At 36.6% G+C, this 21,233-nt stretch overlaps 1 protein-coding gene across 2 annotated transcripts in view; it reads left to right on the top strand.

Moving 5' to 3' along the window:
- The window catches only part of LOC110113326 (cystathionine beta-lyase, chloroplastic), a 45,532-nt gene extending 24,762 nt beyond the window's left edge, over window positions 1-20,770 (top strand). For both annotated transcript variants that reach the window (XM_020845864.2, XM_020845865.2), the window contains exon 13: window positions 20,514-20,770. In XM_020845864.2, coding sequence (XP_020701523.1) covers window positions 20,514-20,689 — 176 coding nt within the window. In that variant the 3' untranslated portion in view covers window positions 20,690-20,770. The remainder of the gene's footprint in view (window positions 1-20,513) is intronic.
- Window positions 20,771-21,233: the final 463 nt, after the last annotated feature.

Here is a 21,233-nt window from a genome sequence, read left to right as displayed (position 1 = left end):
TTGTCCAACACATAATTACTCCAAAGTAAAGAAGAATTATTACTGTCATGGCAATTTGAATGGGAATTCAACAATTATGATTGCTATCAATTGGTTCCTTGTGTACAAAAACAAGTCCATATAAGGGAGGAAAGTCATCTACAACTTGAAACAATGCTTGAGGTATCTTTAATTGTTTAATATATTCATTGTAAACCTCCAATAAAATATCTTAAATTTGTTTCAAATATGTTCGTCTTTTTTTATTTTATTTTATTTTTTTTTTATGGACTTGCATCATTATGTTAAGAGGTTAGCTATGATTTAGGTTGGAAAGAAAGCACTTATTGTTTGGTGTTTGGTACAAACAAAAAGAGAGTATTAAGGAATGAGATACAATTTTGTTGTCTTAAATTCACATCAAGAGATGAAAGAAACAAAGCAATGAAATAATTGTTGAAAATGAGTTCTCTCATAATTTAGCCCTATTAGTGGAGAGATTAATATTTAATAGAATAAATAGTGATGATGATGTAGTGGATGAAGAGGCAATTCTTTACGAGCACATTGAGTTCTAATGATCCACCCACACTCTCAATTATGCTTTCATACCTCCACCATTAAGTGCTTGTCAGATAAATATTGATAATATGAAAGATGATGAGAGGATGTCACTGAAGAAGTACCATGTCTTTTACAGTGGAAGCTAAAGTGGAGAGTTTACTTATGATGGGATGGCGATGTGGAGGAACTTAATGTGTGGATTGACCAATAAGAGACATACTTAATTTTGCATGGTTACAGTACTTATGCAAAGCAGCTTTTGCTCGACTTAAATGAAGATACCATTCCTTAACTTAGTGTACCTCCCATTTAAACGAATATGATCAGTAAAAAATATCCTAGGGGCTTTTCAAGTGACTGATTTTTTGATTATGTTGAGTATGTGTAAGAGATGATGTAAGATTACATTGAATTTTAGGAGATAAGCAATGAATTAGGGACATAATCTCATGATGTACGCCCCTACCTTCTAAACCAAATTGCTAATAAACTTGACTTCTTTCCTGTCTTAGATATTAGTCAGACCAGTATCATGGCAATGGCCTTAGAATAATAAAACCTAGACAAAAAGTAGAAGACCATCACAAGAGGGATCTTCTTTCTCTAAAATAAAGGAATAAAGGGTTGAGTGATTGTTCTTCATCTTTTAAAACTAGGGTTTTAGTAAGTGCCTTGGTCGATGTCAGACACTTAGTCAAATAGAAGAAAATGGTGAATATTCATAACTCGAACTCTTTCTTGAAAAGTTTAAAATAGGAAAGAAAAAAATTATTTGCAGTTGGAATTTGTAATATTGTGTCGAGTTCATTAAACATGGTTGACCCATCTCTTTCTTTGATCGTAATACCATAGGATATAGTGGTGTGGTCGTCCTCTATTATGGCACATGAGAGTTGCTTGCCCTAAGTTATGTTTGAGAGGTGATTAGTGCATCATCAAAATTGACATCCATAAGAACTGTATATGTGACCTTTACCAGGATGGTTAAGAGATAAGGCTTGGATTTAATTTTTAGAATAAGATAATGTCTAATTTAAATTAATTCATGCTGTTTTTACTTATGAATATATTATTTTCTGCAATACAAAGCAGTAAAAAATTCTCTTTAAATCCTCTTTTTTCCTCTCTTCTATGGCCCTTACAATAGCCCTAAAAATTCTTCTCGATCCCGAACAGAAAAAAAAAGATCGCAAAATCCCATACCTGTTCAGCCACGTCGCTCAAGCCCTATGCCCATGACCTCCGCACGTCCACGTCGGTCGCCCACGCCCGTCCCATAACCACGCGTCGTTAAATACACGAGAGAGGGAGGGTTTCAACTCTCTCGTTACAAAGCGACTTTTCTCTTTCTGTGATTTCCCTTTCTAGTCGGATAGGAAGATATGATATTTTGATTAGAATCGACGACGGAGCTCGCTCGTAGTGAAGATAACCATCTCCCTCTCATGTGCTTCTTCGGCTACATCGCTGCTGTTCGACTTCGCTCATTTGACAACTTTCCTTTCCTGAAGGTCGGAAGTTCCGACATTTCGATCGGAAGAAAGAACGGGAGCTCGCTTGTTGTGAAGTAACTTTCTTCCTTTGGCGCGCTTCTTCGGTTTCTTCGTTGCCGTTCGACTTTGCTCCTCCCGTGACGTTCCCTTGTAGGATCAAAACCAGCGATGGGAGCTCGCCGCTGTGAAGGTAATCCCTTTCGGGAGCTTCTTCGACCAAAACCTATTGCCGAACAGCTTTTAGGGCAGTTTTAAAAAAAAAAAATTATTATTAAAAATTAATTAATAATAATAATAATAATAATAATAATTATAAGCATAATTAGTTATAGTTAATTAAATTTAAGTATAATTAATTATGTTAATTATACTTTATTATAATTGATTAAATTAATTTTAAATTATAATTAATTAATAATAAATACGTGGCTCTGTACCTACGGGAAAACATCTGCTTTTCTTTTGAAACAGGTACCGAAGATCCATACACGCCTTTCTCTGGTGTGGTGATATTGAAGATTTCACGGCCGTGGTGTCCAAGGACACCTACTGTACACGCTTTTCTCTACCGTGGTGGGAGGCACAGTTTTCTGTAGTTTCCCCTAAATGGGGGAGATGCTGGGAGATTACCGAAATTTTGGGTGAACATAAGATTGCACTTGAACCTAATTTAGACTCAAATGAACAGTTGACTGGTGAACTTGAACCTGAACAAAACCTAAATGATGGATAAAAGGCTAAAACCAAGTAAAATAAGATAAAATTGGAGTCAAATTCAAATCAATTTAAACATGTAATTGAACTTGCAAAGACTTCAGAAGACTTTGAACAAGGATTTGAACTTTAAACTCTAATTGTACAACATCAAGTGGAATTTGGAATTGAAAGTGACATATTTCATATGCACTGGACTTGCAAATATTAAATTCAAACTCGAATGAACACTAACAAGGGACTTGGATTTGCATTTGATTTGATTCTCAAATGAGATGAACAAGACTTTGGACACAAAGAACTTGGACTTGAAATGAACCTAGATATTGAACCAGACTATAGTTTGAGCATCAAATGAATGGCATGAAGCATAACTTGAGTGTCTAAGATAAAAATTGTAATTTGGCAAGGTGATGATGCTAATCTTGTCGGCAAAGATTAGTGACAAATGAAACAATATCTCTGTCCAACATCATCGTACAAGCAAGCAAGTGAAAGATAAAATCTCAATGCATGTGAAAGATAATTAAGGAAACCCAAGTGATTTAGAATATGCAGCCAAGTTAACTTGTAAATGAGAGTAAGCGATACTTTTGTCGATCAAGCAATCAAAATGTTACCAATGAGAAATCAACATACAACTAACTGTGGAATGTACGGGTGCTTCCTACTTGCATCGATGAAGGCCTTAATACAAACAATAATTCGCTTGTTGATTGAAGAAGGCGACACTGGAGATCGATAGTGGAGGACCCGTCGCCGCAAATAAGTTGTGAACGACAAAGGTGGACTTGATGTAGATGTAATATATTCATTCAATAATTCCTACAAGTTCAAATGCACTGAACTTGCAAACAAGAATAACAAGTTGCAGAGCTCACAGGTGACTACCACATGTACTAATGAAATCCCCAACACAAGCAACAGTGCCTGTAAATGGAGATGGTAACGCTTGCAATTAATGAAAGACGACTTATCATATAAGCAGTGGTCCTCCTGTAGATTGAAAGAGGGACACCTGATATTAAAAAGGAAAAATATCATGTATATAACAAATCACATCAAAACAATATGCATTAAGTACAATAATGCCTTAAGGTCAACATCAATAACCCGTATGCAACTTGCTACTGTAAATAATTACACAAATACCACCTGAGATTGGTGAAAGGTGGATATGAAGTAAGTACAACGGTTCTCCTACAAGTACATCCAGGAGATTATAGTGAACACCATTATTCCTTGTAAGGATGGATGATATGATGCACTTGTGGGTAACAACAGTGGGTATATCGTAAGTACAACGAACCTTTATGGACACAAGTACATATAAAACCTACAGCATTTGGGATTGGGATGTTGCGAATACGTTGGGTATGAAGACAACTCGATGTATGATAAAGGGCACCTCCTGGCAGAACGGAAGAGATGTTTGACAAATTTGAACTAAACTTCCTGGTGTTCCAAAGTTTTTTCGTTGTCATTTGTCTGAGAGAAAATATCTTTGACACCTATGGGCCTTGGAAATGCAAATAATCTTCAAAGTTGGGCATTGCGACACAATATTCACGGACACTAAAAAATGACAAGTGCGCCCAGATACCTCTATTCATTTTGAAGGTCAATTGTTTGATTATAGATGGTACATCTTGTAGAGGTCTACTATACTGACGATCTTGAAAGAAGTTCATTTCAAAGCAGTAGTCACTGAATTCAAAGTCTAAAAAGACCTCCCGGTGAACGAGAAAAGGGAGTCTATATCAGAACAGTGAGGTATCTCGTGAAAATCATGTGACAACGCTACAATTCACCTGTAAGAAAAAGAAGGGGATCAGTAGTAAGAACCTCGAGCTATTGAAGCACAACGTCATGCCACCGGATCTGCAACCCGTATAAGAATACAGAAGGCGTGAACGAGTTTCCAAACAAAATGCTGGATTCAAATGGTGGTCACCCACACAACTGAGCATCATTAAATATCTCAAAATATCCCTCACACATGCACCATAGTTTATATACACATATGTACATGAAAGGGGTAAGTGCAATTATACACCCCACATGGGCCCCGACGAACGTATTATGGATACACACGTGACGTCTAGGGATGCTGTGCCGGTCAATAAATAAGTCCAAATTCGAGCCCGATCCTCCTATGCTTGTAGATAGGAGTCGACACGGCTCGAATTATTAAATAAATACGCGGTCGCGAGGCAGACCGGGATATTTATTTTATACATTCATATTAGGCCTTCAAGGTATATAACAAAAGAAATTCATTCACAAAACCATAAAACCTACAAGAAACCTGCCGCCAAATGGCGCGGCAGGAGAAACGGTTATGATTCGGGTCTCTCTGAACTAAGTGGTTTTGTCGCTAAATGGCACAACGAAATATCGGTTATGACCAGAGCCAATACATTTCTTAGTGGCATCAAATTTTTGTGATATGAATCAATATGATATAATTGATAGCGGATAAAGCCCTTTGTCAGCTAAGGTGGATTCAAATTATTTCCCGTAGACAAATATCCATCCCAGGTCTACAAGGTCCCCTTGGACGAAGCAACCCATGGTTTCCGACAAGGATCCTTCTATCAGGTTGGGTCGACTACCTCCTCAGACTAAGTAGATCAGGGTCCACGATGGCCCAGGACGACAGATGTTGGAGAATTTTTGTATCCTAAAATGAATTGCATATTTTATAATCGAGTACGACATAAGAACATGATATATTATTCGAAGGGTAAAAATATTATTTTTTTGGACTCAATCATAAAATTTACAATTTGAAACAGAGATTCCCCCACTCGATATTTGGTCGAGTGGGGTTTATTTATTTCTGGGGTTCAGACGTCCCATAGGGGCTATGGGGCAAGCCCCTATGGTTAATTACATCTCAAGTTTTGGCTTAGGAAAACTTTTGATTAAACTAGTGATTTCCTTTAATTTTGAAGTCATTTAAATGTTGGCTTAAGTTGTTTTTGAAATCCAAGAAAGTTTTACTTAAAGGATTTGGTCCTTTAGGAATTTCAAAGGAGGAAAAGATTAATTTGGAAACAGATTTCTTGGAATGAAGGCCAAAGGAAAGAAGCGTAGGAGTACTTGATCCTGAGGGAAACTCAGAGATACTCGAACTATCCTATGTTGGGCTTTACATTTTTGAACTCTAATTTTGATTCAAGTTGATATTTTAATTAGAAAGTTGGGGCTTACATTCCAACAAATATTGGAGGAATTGCCCGAAAGATGAGGACTTGTAGGGTGATTTGGAATCAACCCATACCTCGAACCCTAAGACTAAGGTGTGGACTACCGATAGATAGTGCCTCGAACCTAAATCTAACGAGTGCAAGGGGGATTACAAACTACACCTCACAAGAATCATATCATGCCCGATCTCTAGATTTATTGTCCCCCATGGAAGGGACTACCAGCTAGACTCTCCTAATCGCTTTTAAAACCACGTGTCTCGGTCTCAATGCAAATGTAGAGTGGTTGGTTATTTTTATTTAGAAGGTAGGGTTTATAACTTGGCTTTGAGGCCAAGATGCCTATTTATGTGGGTATGCATATACTGACTCATAAAGAAAAAAGACTTTTTGTTATCTAATCCTTAAATGAAGGTTTTCTATATGCAACATGCTTTGGGCTATGCATGATTATTTTAATTTTTGAAAACTTGGCTCCTTGAAGGGAGCCATGTAATTTTCTTTTATTAGAAAATCATGGAGCATAATTTCATTTTTTAAGTTGCTTATATTTTAAGGGGTAGAAGATTTATTTTTTCCTAAGAGCTAACACAACAGAGTCCAGGCCACACCCAAATAAACAAAAGAAAAAATCTAGGAAAGACATGCTGTTCTATTGCACACCCAGTAAATAAACAACACATGCTTTGTATATAAATAAAGTGCAATAAATATAGATAGAGTCCAAGTTATTACAGACATGTTTGACAGCTGAGTTGCATGCCATTATACAACCCAGTTAAACTTACAGACTCTACTTGGGGGGTCTTCAAGCTTTAACCTTCAAAGGGGTCTTTGAGCTTCATCTCCAAAAATGTACATTCTCCCTCAATCATCCCTTCTTTCCAATCCAAGCCCCACAAGTTTTACATCCCACTTCTACTCAAATACATGATATAAAATAGAAAAAGACTCAAACCTACAAAACAGAGTCAGGAGGCAGTTTTTATAATAAGCATATAATCATTCCAAAATGGGCCTAGCACTTAGAGTGATAAGCACCTGCTTCTACCCTATTGGCCATGCCTCTTGGGGGGTTTTAAGCAGCGCCTACAAGCAAACAACATTAGCATAATCATGACATTTACCCCCTTCTTGGACATGGCCACCTGCAAAAAAAAGTATGTATATGTTTCTAAACTAACCACTTAAGGGAAAGTGCCCACAACACAGACAATTCAAAAGGCAATCACTCCACAACATTAATCACATGCGCACACAAAGAAAAATCCTAATCCTAGTATGCCTAAGGGGTTGTGCATCTAAGTGTATGAGGCTTGTGTGATATGTCACACTAAGGATCTTCCTAGAGTTTGGGTCTAAGGAAAAAGTGTCCAACATATGGCTTTTGAGCCACATGTTGAGGGATTCTCCTTAGCTTTTGGAGCTAAGAAGAGAGAGTAGGAATCTAACATTTAGCCTTTGAGCTAAATGTTGGAGAACTCTCTTTAGCTTTTAGAGCTAAAGAGAGGAGAAGTCTCGTACAACTTTGGAGTTGGAGGATAATTGAGGGAATATACAACTTATGGGTTGCAAACTTATGAAGATCTTTGGACATTTTGATGTCCAAAAAGAGAGTTGCACCCTTCCAACTTGAGTTGGAAGGATGAATGGATGAGATTACTTATTGCTTTTGGTTCGACAAGTAAGATAATTTGGAAGAAGATTGAACAACTCAACATGGGTTGAGTACAAGGGAGTTCCATACAACTTTTGAGTTGTAGGAAGGTTGAATTTCTCTACGATTTTGGGTTTGTATAGAAGAGAGGAAGATGCAACTTAGGGGTTGCAACCTTCCGAACATTCCTTTGAACATTTGGTGTTCAAAGAGGGGTATATTGTCCTATGGCTTCGAACTAATGTAAGGAATTCCTTAAGACTTTTGGAGCCTATATAAATGAAAGAGGATTTGTCATTTTAAGGTTACAAATCAACGAGGTGCCTCCTTGAATTTTTATGTTCAAGGAGGTGGAGTTTCATTTTCTTACTTTGGGTTAAGATAAATGTGGAGAATTTTGGTGGTTGTCTACGATAGATTTGTAGGAGGGGAAGTAGTCCAATGTGCAATCTAGGGATTGCAAATTGGAGGAGTTTTTTTGAACATTTGGTGTCCAAAGAAAAGGTTCATTCCTCCAATTTTTGGTTGGAGGAGAAAAGGAGAGGGGATGTGACTTGGAAGTCATAACCCCAAGAGGATTTTTTGAACATTTTGGTGTTCAAAGGGAAGTGCACATTCTCAAAATTTGGATTGAGAGAATGAAAATATCTTCCTACAAGTTCTGAGTTGTGGAAAGATGTGAAGGAATATAAAACCTATAGGTTGTACATGAAAAGGTAAATCATTGAACTATGTGTTCAATGATGTACCATCATTTATCAAATGTGTGTAGTGCAAACGAAAGAAGAGGTGTGCAACTTGAGGGTTACAAGCTCATGATCATTCCTTGAACATTTGGTGTTCAAAGAAAGGTGTACAATCTTTTAATTTGGGACCTTAAGAGAAAGGGTTAGTTTCCTACAATTTTCAAATTGTAGGAAAGAGAGGATGAAATGATTTCTTACAACTTTAGAGTTGTAGGAAAGGGGAAGTAAAGTGCAACTTGTAAGTTGCAAGTTAGAAGAATCCCTTTGAACATTCGGTGTTCAGAAGGGAACGACACCATTCACTTAATTCGGGCCAAGTGAATGGGGAGGTTTTCTACACTTGATTTGGTGGAAAAAAGGAAAGAGTGCACCTTAGAGGCTACACATTCATGGATGTCCTTAAATATTTGGTGTTCAAAGGAGAATGATCATTCTCCTAAATTTGGGCTTAGGAGAGAATGAGAAGATTTTCTACAACTCTTAAATTGTAGAAGGGAGAAGCAACAAGCAAACTTTGGATTGCATGTTGAGAGGTATTCCTTGGACATTGGGTGTCAAAGGAGGAGCATTCATTTGCTTAATTAGTAACTAAGCAAATGATGAAGATTAGGATTTTAACCTTATGACTAGGGGATTACTCATTGGTTTGTGTTCCAATAAATAAATAATTTGATAAGCTTCCTACAACTTTGGGGTTAAAGGAAGAAAATGTAACTTATAGAGTTACAAAATTTCATATAAGGCCTTTGAATATCTGGTATTCAAAGAGGGGTGATCATTCACTTAACTTTAGGTTAAGTGAATGGAGAGGAAAGACTAGGTTTTAGATCCTAAGCCTAAGCGGGATGTTCAATTGTTAAACTTAGGTTCAAACAAATTGAGAGAAAGAACTTAGAGTTTGGTTCTAAGTTCAATAACCCCATGTGATAGTAAGTAGAAGTTTAGGAAAAGCTTCAAACTATTATACATAAGGGGAGAAGTGGCATTTGTTTGTTGATTTTGCATTTCAACAAACAAAGAAGAGGAAATAACTTAGGATTTGATCATAAAATTAAAGGACTCATACAATGATATGTTTAAAGCTTGGGGTGCTCCAAATATCATTGCATAAGAGATGTAATTTTCAGTTTTGGAACTACAAATTGAGAGGGTCATCTACCTATATAGATTAGGCAAATGAGATAGGCTAGATTTAGAATTCTAAGCCTAAAAAAGGGAATTCTTTCATTGATCTTAGTCTCAAAATGAAAGAAAGGGATAACTTAGATTTTTGGCTTTAAGCTACAAGATTTTCATATAATGATAGGTTGGAATTTTAGAGAATTCCAAATCATCATGTATGAAGGGAGAAATAGGTTGGAATTTTAGAGAATTCCAAATCATCATGTATGAAGGGAGAAACGCTCATTTGCTAATTTTGTGTTGTTAGCAAATGGAATGGGGGCTTAGGATTTGTTTCTAAGATTTGACCACCGTGTAATGATATCCGATTGGAGTCTTTGGAGGCTCCAAATTGTCATACATGGGAGAGAGGAGTGCTCATTTGTCAATTTTGTGACTTAACAAACGAAGGGAAAGAAAAAGAAATTTTTTTTTTTTGTTGGTTTTATGTTCCAACAAAAGGGTTGATAGCTTAGAATTTGGTTCCAAACTACAAAGATTCATGTGTAGGAGGAGCATTTAGAGCCTTGGATAGTCTCTAAATATAACACATGAGTGAAGTGTTTGTTGATTAGGTGCTCCAACAAACTAAGTAGGAGAGCTTGAGAGTTTAGTCTCAAGTTCAAGTGATCTACATGATGGACATTTGGAGCTTAGAGAGTCTCCAAAATATCACATATGGAAGTGCATGCATTTGTTGATTTTTGTCTCAACAAAAGGGAGATGACTTAGGATTTGATTCTAAAGTCTTGATGGTTGAAGTCGATGGGATATTTTGGGGCTTTGAGGAGGCTCCAAAATATCCAAAATGAAGGGTTATGGACAAATGCTTGTTGATCTTGTATCAATAAACAAAATGTCACAAACTTAGGATTTTGGTCATAAGTCAAAAAGTTTCATGCAATGAAGTGTTTGGAGCCTTGAGGTGCTCCAAACCATTATGCCTGGAGAAGAGAAGATTTTGTTGGAGAATTCCCAACTCATTGAAACAATCTCAAAAATCAATTTTGGCATGATTTGAGAGGTTGGATAGGATGGACTTGCTCCTACAACCTTTCTAGAAAGACAACACATGGTGTCATCTAAGGAACCTAGAGACATAGGATGGAATTGCTCCTATGACCTTTCTAGAAAGACAACACATGGTGTCATCTAAGCCAAGGAACCTAGAGACATAGGATGGAATTGTCATTGGAATCCCTATGGATGGGTTCTAGGAATTGGTTTATTAGAGTCTAAGGGAAGACCTAGGGGTGAAGGCTTTCGATTGTCTTTTCGAAAGATTCACCAAGTGCCTAAGTTATGTGTTAACACCCTTGACCCGTCAACTTACAAACTACACTAAAAATGCCTAACAAACTCCAATATGTGATGGGGCGTAATCTATAAGCTCCTTGAAGCCATAGACCACTCCATCTTTGCTTTGCTAGCACCCATGAGTTTGGTGGACACATTTATGGTTTTGCAAATTGTAGGAGTGCAAGGACTATAGCCATTGACATAGAGCAAACATTCAAAAGGGAATAACCCACATAAGCTCAGTTCAGCATTTAAGAAATGAAAGCGCATAATAAAGAGAAATTTCGCTTTAGTCTCCCTTAATTTAGAGAAGTTCACCGATGTCTTCCAATCAATCTATTGATTGTGAGACTTGAAACATGAACCAATAATGCTCATAAAAGATCCGACAATTTCATAAAAATAATTGAAATGCATGTTTGAACATCTAGCAAATTTAGAGGGAATTGTGTATGTCATGGCGGTGCAACCCTATCACATGTATACTAATTTTATCATAACATGCAAGTTTTAGGGATATGTTAACGCATGCCACTCTTAGATAAGAGACTCCACGCTTCTACACTTCATTCGACATTGAATGAGCCACTAAAACCTATGGTTTGATTGTAAGTAAGGGCACTAAATATGACATGAATGTTATTTGCATGCAAAAATAGGGGCATTGAACACAAATTCAACGCCCCATTGCCTTGCCGTCATCTTTTTTGCTCTCACATGAGAGCAAATCATGAAAAATCACTTGATTTTCATGATTTAATCAAATGGACAGCAAAAATTAGGATTTTGGGAGACCAAAAATCAAAGTTTCTAGGGACCTATGGCTTTGGATCGCCAACCACATGCCATTGGCTAGGGAGCCTTAAGGTTTCTCCTAAGTTTCAACGTTATACCTTTCCCGGGTTGTCCTAGTGCTCCTATCCAAGTTCTGGCTCGCTGTCCAAGGCTCGAAAGTAGCTGTCTAAGCTCCAATCTGCTCTCCTAGTTGGTGTCCTTGATGTTCCCAACGTCACCGTTGCTGTCCAAGTCGCTCCGGAAGGTGGATTTGCTGTCCAAAGCACTCCGGACAGCAGTTTTCACTGTTTAAGAGCTCCCGGAAGCTGCGTGTCTGCTGTCCAAGTCGCTCTGGATGGCTCCTTTGCTGTCCAAGGCACTCCCACGCCTCCAAACCACTATTTGGAAACTCCCAAGAGCTTTCAAACTGCTGTCCTCTCCTGTTTGCTGCAGCAAGGGTCGATTCCAACGCACCTATGCCTTGAGTTTTGAAAGAGAAGGCTGCCAACAGAAACAAGATGGAGTTTCTCCTTCTTGGAGGAAGAGAGAAAATAGAACACAGCAGAAGAAGGCTTCCTTTCAGTCCATGAAAGGAGAAACAGCAGATAGAGAGGAGAAAATCCCCTTTTCACTTAGCTCCAACTCAAAGAAATGCTTGCAGGAAGGGAGGGGTTCGGCCGGCCTTGGAGAATCGAACTTGAAGGAGTCGGCGGCCAAGGGAGATGGACGCCTTGGACGCGTCGGAAGACTTGGATGGGGTCGGGCGCACGAAAGACACGGTGCTCTTCCGCCTCCGCCTTCTTGCTCTCCCTCTCTTTCACCCGCTTGCTCTCTCTATTGGGACGGGACCGCACAAAAAAAATAGGGGGAGCTGAATGCCGCTCCCCCCCTCACTGTATCCGCTCCCTTAGGGACGCACGCACAGCAGGGTGCCGCCCCTAATCCGTCCCATCTCGCTGCTTCGTTGCGAGGAACGAGAGAAAAAATCTGCTCGAGTAGATTTTGTGCTCAATTTGAAATGAAATTGGGTGGGATCAGCTCTAGATCAATAAATCTGATTATGGAAATCAAATCAGCTATGATCTCATTAGTTAGGGCTGAAATTGAGCCTAAATTGGACTCAACGCAAATTGATTTGGCTCGATTTGGGTCCGAGCGGGTCCGATCAGTTTAATTTTATGAAATTAAACCTGAATCGGCGTCGAATTGCGTCGAATCGCGTCGACGACGCTCGACGTGGTTCGATTTAAATTGATTTGATTTTAATTAAATTTGATTTAATTTAATCAAATTGAGGCTTTATTTGAGTCAATTTAGCCTCGACGATGATCGATTGGGTTGATCAAGCGCGATCGAGCCTAATTGGGCTCGATCGGGGTCAAGTTGATGCGAAAATATTCATCAACAACAGAACCATGGGATCTTGATCGGGTCCATCATCCATCCCCTCACCATCTGCTTTAAGTATGAGATGGTGAAATATCCAATCTTAAATATCAAAATTTCCAAATATTCAAACCTCTTAATCATCCCAAGCCCATGCTGCTACCATATGCCAGATACTACATATCTCTACGTATCTGATTGATGACTAGCCTTAATCGAAAGTTCTCTGTCATGATTGGGAGGGTTAATTAACTATAGGGGCTTGCACCTATAGGAGACAATAACTCAGATCATAAAGTCCTCGCAAAATGAGGGCGAAATCTCTCGGCATTGTCTTATCTACAAGGTTATTTGTCTTACCAAAATTTATCCCGGAACTTAAATCTGTTAAAACTCTCCCCCTGAAAAAAAAAAAAAAAGCAGGCGGAAGCCGGGGCTGAATTTTCGGAGCACACACTTTGCCTCCAGGTGCTATATAACCACTTGCTGTCATCTGTTACGGCACCTGTTGTGGCCACCTTCTGCCTTCATGTACTAGCTTGACCTTCATGCAAGTAAAACATTAATTCGATTGCAGTTTTACGGCATTCCAGAAACAAAACAGCAAGAACACCTTGCTGTCCAGCACAAGGGAAGGTACTCTTTACTGTTACAGCAGGTCTAGAGGAAATAACAGCAAGCTGTATTCCTATCCAGCAAAAAATATCTCCAAATAATGAAGAATTCCTGCTGTCCCATCAGTAAAAAAGGGGATTTAACCGTTATTCTAGATGTCCAGTTGAGTAATCAGAAAATTGAGTTTGTTTGCTGGGTGCATGATTCGTAGCGTACCTCTTAACATTATTGTATAAGCACATAACGGGAGGTTTTACTGATTAGATAGGATATTTATGAATTCTGTTGGAACTTGGAAGAACTCGTAATTATCTGCTAATTGAAATAAGGGTTATGCAATTATTATTTCCCAATGCAGATGATCTTCCCCTCTTAGATTTGCTTTGTTATTGCTGTAGATGACACATTCGTTCACCTGATTTGTGTTTTTTTTACTCATGGACAGCAATTAGTCTATTGCTTTCTCCTTACGGAATCTGGAATGCTGTGCTGAGCAATCTGAGTGTTTTTTCCCTGACTGGACTGCAAAACATGATACCGTTTGGAAAATTGATTACTACTGATCAGCCAACGGCTTCTGTTTTCCTCTCCTGAAGGTTCGACAAGTAGTTGGACTGCGGAGGGAGCATTTGAAAATGTGGCAGAAGATAGAAAGAAAGCAGTAGCACAGCATTTTCTTTGCTAAAAGCAGTATAAAACTGCAGCAACAACGGTGGGAAAACTGCAACTACAACAGTGATAAACTGCGGCATAAGTAGTGTGAAACTATTGCACATGCAGAGTACACAGAATCCTGTTTACTTACTGTTCTCTGCTATAGGAACCTTAAACTGGGGAGGATCTGGAGTTTGACTGAGAGAAGATAGAAGGGGAATTGCAATGATTTTTTTAAGAGTTTTTTTGATTGAGTTCATTGCAAAAAATAAGACTTTAAAATAGGCAAGCAACAACTCAGGGTGTTTAAAAATAAGCACTAACGCTTCACTGGCAAGTGTTGCAACATGGATGCTGTCAATGAACATGTACGAAGATGATAGAGATGATATGCTACAATAGTACGCCTCGCTCATGGCATAATATCTAAGTGAACTTTGTAGGTAGACAACTAGGGCACACACATGCGTATACAAGAGAAACAAGAGAAACAAAAGGCATACTTAAGAGAGAATATTTCACTAGGGTGCGTGTAACATGGTTTATTTCTATATTCCACGTGTCATAACATGTCCTTATGTGTCTAGCTTGTGTCAGCAATTTCAGAACCCAATTTTAGCATGAATGTACAATTTTGAAAGTGTTTGATGTGTTAAGAGCTGTGTTCATGTTTGTATAAAACACACGTCCAACACAAACATGAAAGGTATTTAGAAGTGTATGTGCTTCATGTATCTCAATGGTATGATATGAAAATAATCACCATCAATTTTCTTCTATAAGAAATTAGAGAATCCAAAATCAATTAATTTGATCTCATGATTCCCTAATGCTCAAATTTTGAGGGATCTTATAGTTTCCTTTGAAGTGGATGGTTAGATTGACTATCCCTTTATGATTTGATCTTTGTATCACACATTTTCTTTGTAAGACGTATTCACTCCTATGAATTTTAGATCTCCATATTAGGGAACATTGTTTGCTCAATGTGCCTCTTGTACTAAGAAGTTTTTAGGAAATCTTTAAAATTTATTTTGAAACTTAAATTTTGTGAGTTTTTTTGTTCATGGAGTTTGAGTAGCATTTCTTCTTTGCGAGCCTCCCGTAAATGTCCAATGTTATGCTTTGGGTGTACTGCTTAATTTCATTTGTTTCTAGGTAATATCTTCTCATTTTAGCTCGCCAAAACTCAGAAAGTCTTAATTTGTAAGTGGGTGGCTCTTTTAGTTCTTTTAGTGATGGAGTCCTCTACCTATGAAAAGTCATGCTCCATTACTTATTTGGAAGACAAACTTTTCTTACTTTTACATGTTATTGGGTAGCTAAAGGTACATCATTGTGCAACTTTTTGAGGACTTGACCACTCTGATCGCCTTCACTTTTGTGGGGTCAATCTTGATGATTGAGTTTCAATACATTGAAAAATTTGACATCAGCATTTTAGAGAGGGGTTGCATGCTTTTTCATTTTTTTGCATTTGCATGTGACTTTCTTTGCCTAAGATAGGAGACTAGGTTTTTCTTTTCTTATTCAACAAAGTGGATCAATAGTAATAGTAATTTTTGGCATGTTTTTACTAGTCTACTTGTTTTCCATATTGTCACTATATATTTTTTATCAATATTCCATGATATTTTTTTCTCAGTAGAATAGTCTTTTCTCTTGTGAGCTGATGCTTGTAGGGTCATCTATACAAGAGTATATGCTTATTATGACGATGTGAGCTAACCAAGTTGATGATGATGTTAATCATCTCTTAATTAACTTATATCCTTAGCGTGAATTATGCATCTCGTGTGTCCATATTAGATTAGATATCATTGCTATATCATTTAGCATTTCCATTAGAGGTTGAAGTTGTGTTCCATAGCCACAATTGCTTTTTATTTCCCATCTTTCTTTCACTTGTTAGGGAATGGTTTAGGGTACAGTTTTGAGCTTAGGGAATGGTTTGCAATTTTGAGCGTTTTTTAATGCGTCAGGTATATGTGATTAGATATCTGATAATAATCACAGAATTTATCCAAAGTGTTGGTCTCGTAAGAGGAATTAACATCATGGATCCTTTTTTTCTTCTCATATTTTGTAGAATAAAGACCTTCTCTTTGGATGGTTTTTATATTTTCTTTCTTGCCTTATCACTACATATTGGCATGACTTAGGGTCATAATTGAAAATGATGTAGTTTGTTTACAATTAATAGATAAGTCCTTGTCAATGTTTAAAATTGTGCAATTGGGTTGAGGTGTTTTTTGTTTGTGAGATGAGGCGTAAGCTTCAAGGCGTTTTGAGGCGTGAGCTTCAAAATTAAAAAATTGTGCACAGTGCAAATAAAGGTTAAAAGTGATTTTTTATATAATACTCAAATAATATGTTAAAAATGACATAATATATTTTTATTGAACCATGAAGTATCAAATTGACATATATATAAAACAAAAAATTGCAGAAGATATGAAGTGGCAAGTGATAAATTGCTTGAAATATAATTGATATGCAAATATTAAATGAGCAAAAAAATATTAAATATATAAACTGCATAAAAGTATTATATAATATTAAGTTCAACTCTAATTTTTTTTCTTTCTATGTTCTCTACTCATCCATATTTTAATTTCTAAAAAAGGTTGAAAGGTTATCAACAAATTAGAAAATATTAGAAAATCATTTATATTGTCATGACTGAAGGGGTCTTTGTTTGAGTTGTCATTATAACAAATTAGTCTCTCCCCTGTCTCATCCTGTGGAGTCCAATGTCTCATAATATACTTAATTTATTTCAGTCATTTTTTCTCTTTCATAAATAATTTTTATCAACATAAAGATGAGATTATTACTCCAAAAGTTTTAGAGGAGATGGGGGTGGTAAGTGGATTTCAAGTGATCCTTTACGGCGACTCTAACAGTGGTGGCTGTGGCGAAGGCAACAGGCTGGAGGTTGAGGCAGTTGAGAAGAAGTTGTTGTTACTTGGGGGTGCATTAATGTGTGATTTGTTCGGGGCTTTACTATAGGATTTTTGTTAGTTTGTATATATATAAAGAGAGAGAGAGAGAGTGGCGAGGCGAGCCTCAAGGAGGGTCTCAATCAAGCTGAGGCGGAATTCTAATAGAAAAAAAATCGAGGCGTAAACCTCGAATCATTTTTCACTAGAATTGCGTTGGGGTGGGCCTTTAGGCGAGCCTCATATTATGCAATTTTAAACAATGCTTAAGGTGCAGTTAATCAAAGTTTTTACATCTTTTAAAGTGACTTTTTGACATTGAAGGTATACTGCACATATTGCTCTAGTGTTGCCTTAACTTGTGCCTCTTCAGTTGAAGACTTCTTGTTCTATGATTAAAGCACATGATAAGGTTTCCTTTGCCCGATTAAAGTTAAGCCATCATGCATGGAATTGAGGAATGCCCCATTTATAGATGCATGACCAGTAATAGGTGACTACGAGGATATTCAGGTAGCTGTCATGCTTAGAGGTCAGTTCGATTCTTGCACTCTATGCATGTCGCGATTCAACAGTTTCTTTGAAATTTTTTTCTCCGAGTTTCCTACTATAGGACTTTGAGATTGGAGAGAAATTGGAGTTTAATTGATAGAAGAAAGGAAGATAAAGAGGGAAGTGTTATTTTTTAAGAGATTTTTACGATGGATTTCATTGCAGGAATTATGACCTTTAAATAAATAATTACTTCAATGATAATATCTCATGCTATCATAATTACTTTGTGAACGAGGGAATTTATCTACAAATAACATAATAGGTAGCTTTAAATTATATATAATTTCAGTCAAAACTGTATTAATCTTAACTCAAATGCTAGCTTGCCAAAACAAATTAAAAAATTCCAACACGTTCATATTCAACTATAATATTAATTAAAAAAAAATTATAAGATGAATTTTATTCCAATGATACAACTTCCGAGGTTCTAATCTCTTTCATATGACATCCAATTGGTCATCTATGATGCACAGACATGGACACGGCGATATGGATACGACACGACACGGACACGTGACATGTCAGTTATTGAAAATATAGGACACAGAAACGATATTATAGTTTTTATATTTTAAAAATAGTGTATAAAAATTAAATACGTATAATTTTAAAAATAATTTGAAAATAATAAGTCATTTAACTAGAATTTGTGCTTAAAATGATTAGTATTAAGATATCGAGAGACAGGCGTCGATGCCGTTTATCTGTCATTGAGAGGAGATGAAAATACCTTCACTGTCAAAAAGAAATGAAAATGAGAATATTTGATGATTGGGTATTAAGTGCGGACTTTGATTTGATGTTGTGAAATTTAGTTTAAATCCTGTCAAATACAAGAAATTATATTTAAAAAAACTCATAAAATATTTAAGCGTGTGTCCAATTTGTATTTAATATTTTTTAATCGGATACGTTTTCGGCGTGTCCAACACGTGTCGGAGGAGTGTCGGACGAGTGTCGTGTCGGATACGGTGTCGGACACTGCAAGCCTCTTTGAGGAAAAGTGTCGGTGCATCATAGTTGACCATATAATTACACTTATGGACTCATGACAACATTCTCTTTCTTCTAAGGATGTGATTTAAGAATTCTCTGTTAACATTCTTCATTAAGAAATAGTACAATTCGAAAACAATGGATTGAATCTCATAATTTTTTTGTAGTTTGATTCCCAAATTATGAGAATGCTCTTCTTATAGTCTTCTTTCAAGTGGAGAGTTATTTTTTCTATCTTGTTTGTGATGTCATATCTAGACCAACACAACATCAAGAAGATCATTCAAAAGATGAAAAGTCATATGTAGAATACAACAATGCTCGAGTTATATTAATTTATTTATAGATGGGGTGAGGGTGAGAGATTATATTTAAGAGTTAATGGAATTATGGGTTAGTAGATACTTCATAGGGAAAAGTAGTCTTATGTGGTTTAGACATTCATAATAAAAATAAGACAGCAAAAATTATACAAGGAGTAAATGTTATAATAGGAAAACATGTGTAGATGGAAATTAGCCTAATTTTAGTTAATTAAAAACTCGCAAAAGCTAGAGTTAACTTTTAGTTCTTAGTAAGAATGAATGATGGATTCTAACGCAAGTTCGAATAGTTGAATAAATGTTATTGATGATGAGTATGATGAGAACAATCTTTTATGTTTAAAGTCAATCCATATTTGCAGTTTTTTTATATTTAATTTTTTTTAGTCTTTTGAAGGGATAGATTTATGGACATAATGCTATTTGAACTTCAAGCTTACTATAAACCCAAAATTTATGGGGAGGAATTTAATAATAAGAATTTCAAGTTTGAAATTTTTTTATTATCTTTTATCAAACGAATCTACAGTAAATATTTGTTCTTTCCCTCGTTCAATCTACTACTGCCACACCAAAATCATAAACTCTCTCACCACTTTATCAATACACCTAACTCATTGAAGCCTACTCATTACCTTGTCAATAGACCCATCTTTTGGATAAAGAACTCCGTGTCTGTACTAGGAGAAAAATAAAAATTTAGGGGAGCAATCAGCATATCTCTAGAACATCCAAGAACTCGAATTTATTATAGGACCAATGAAGTATAAACTTGATTGAAGTGGAATGTGTGACCGTGTTGTGTGCAAAGGATGTCAAATGCAACAGGGCTTGCATTTAGTTGCCAGGGAAGGCGTAGCAGGTTGGCATGAATGTGGAATGGAGGTGATGGTGGAGCTGATAGGAGTAATCGCAAAGAATGTTATGCAAAAGATGCGATTAAGTGATGTAGTACGGTAGTCATAATCTATTAAACTAGCAGGTAACAGTGAGATGTGGAGGAGATCAGAAGGCTCTCATAATATAAGTGATGTAGACTAACTAAAGGGAAGGGAAAAATGTATTGAAATAAAGGAATTGAGAGGGAGAGAAGGAAAGGAGGAAGAAAAAGAAAAGAAGATATGTGTCGGATAGGGTTAAGGAATAGATGTTTTCATTCAATCAAACATAATTGACAAAACACAAGGTATTTGAATTATATGGAGAGGAGTATGACTTACAATACATAAAAGTCCAAATAAACTAGAAATCTTAAATACAGTAAGCACCAACAAGTCAGAAGTTTTTATGCTACTGTCTATTATGAGTTCACGCAATTTATATGGTTGAAACCTTCTCTATTCATGGTCGTACTCATATGCTCTTCTATTTTGACACTCATATTATGTTGTTGTTTACCTGTTTGGAAACTTATGACAGTGGAATTAATTGTGGCTACAGGAAGCGTGAGATCGTTAATAACCTTGCCATGCTTCATGTCTCATGCGAGCATACCTACAGCAGTTCGTGAAGCTAGAGGCCTCACCGAAGACCTCATCCGCATCTCCGTTGGCATTGAAGACGTCGACGATCTTATAGCAGATCTAGACTATGCCATAAGATCTGGACCTGTTTAGGATTGCCATGTGATCTGAACCAGTTTGATGTGTAAAGTTGCTTGTAAAATTAAATTTCTTGCCTGATTAATATATGGATTAGCCTAATTTGTAAATTTTTCTCTATCATTTTGCAAGTCATTTCAGCCCAAGGATTCGTCATTCTTTTCCTTCATTTCCGCACCAACAGTTCACAAGCGACACAGGTGTAGCATGCCTTCTTTATTGATTGTTAATAATTGTTGCAGGCTGTGCTACTTGACTGTCTTAAACTTAAATTTCACGTGATTTAAAGTTATTTGGATTTTTGTGAATTCTCCAGTTCAGTAAACCAATTTTAGTTTTTAACTCCATAGAAAAAGAAAAATCATTTTTTATTATTTTTAAAGTAATTTTCTATTATAAAAATTTTCAACTAAAAAATATTTATACTGAAAGTTTTATTTTAAAAAGAAACAAAAAAGTTATTTCAAACGAAACCTAAATTTCTCTTATTTGATCATATGCTATTAAGAAAGCATTCTTCTCCCAACGTTCATCAATCGGAAAATGGAAAAAAAAAAAA

This window comes from Dendrobium catenatum, unplaced genomic scaffold (genome assembly GCF_001605985.2).
Source record: "Dendrobium catenatum unplaced genomic scaffold, ASM160598v2 fragScaff_scaffold_156, whole genome shotgun sequence".
Classification (NCBI taxonomy): domain Eukaryota; kingdom Viridiplantae; phylum Streptophyta; class Magnoliopsida; order Asparagales; family Orchidaceae; genus Dendrobium; species Dendrobium catenatum.
The sequence above is the reverse complement of the archived record's forward strand: the minus strand, read 5'-3'. Positions and strand labels throughout refer to the sequence as shown.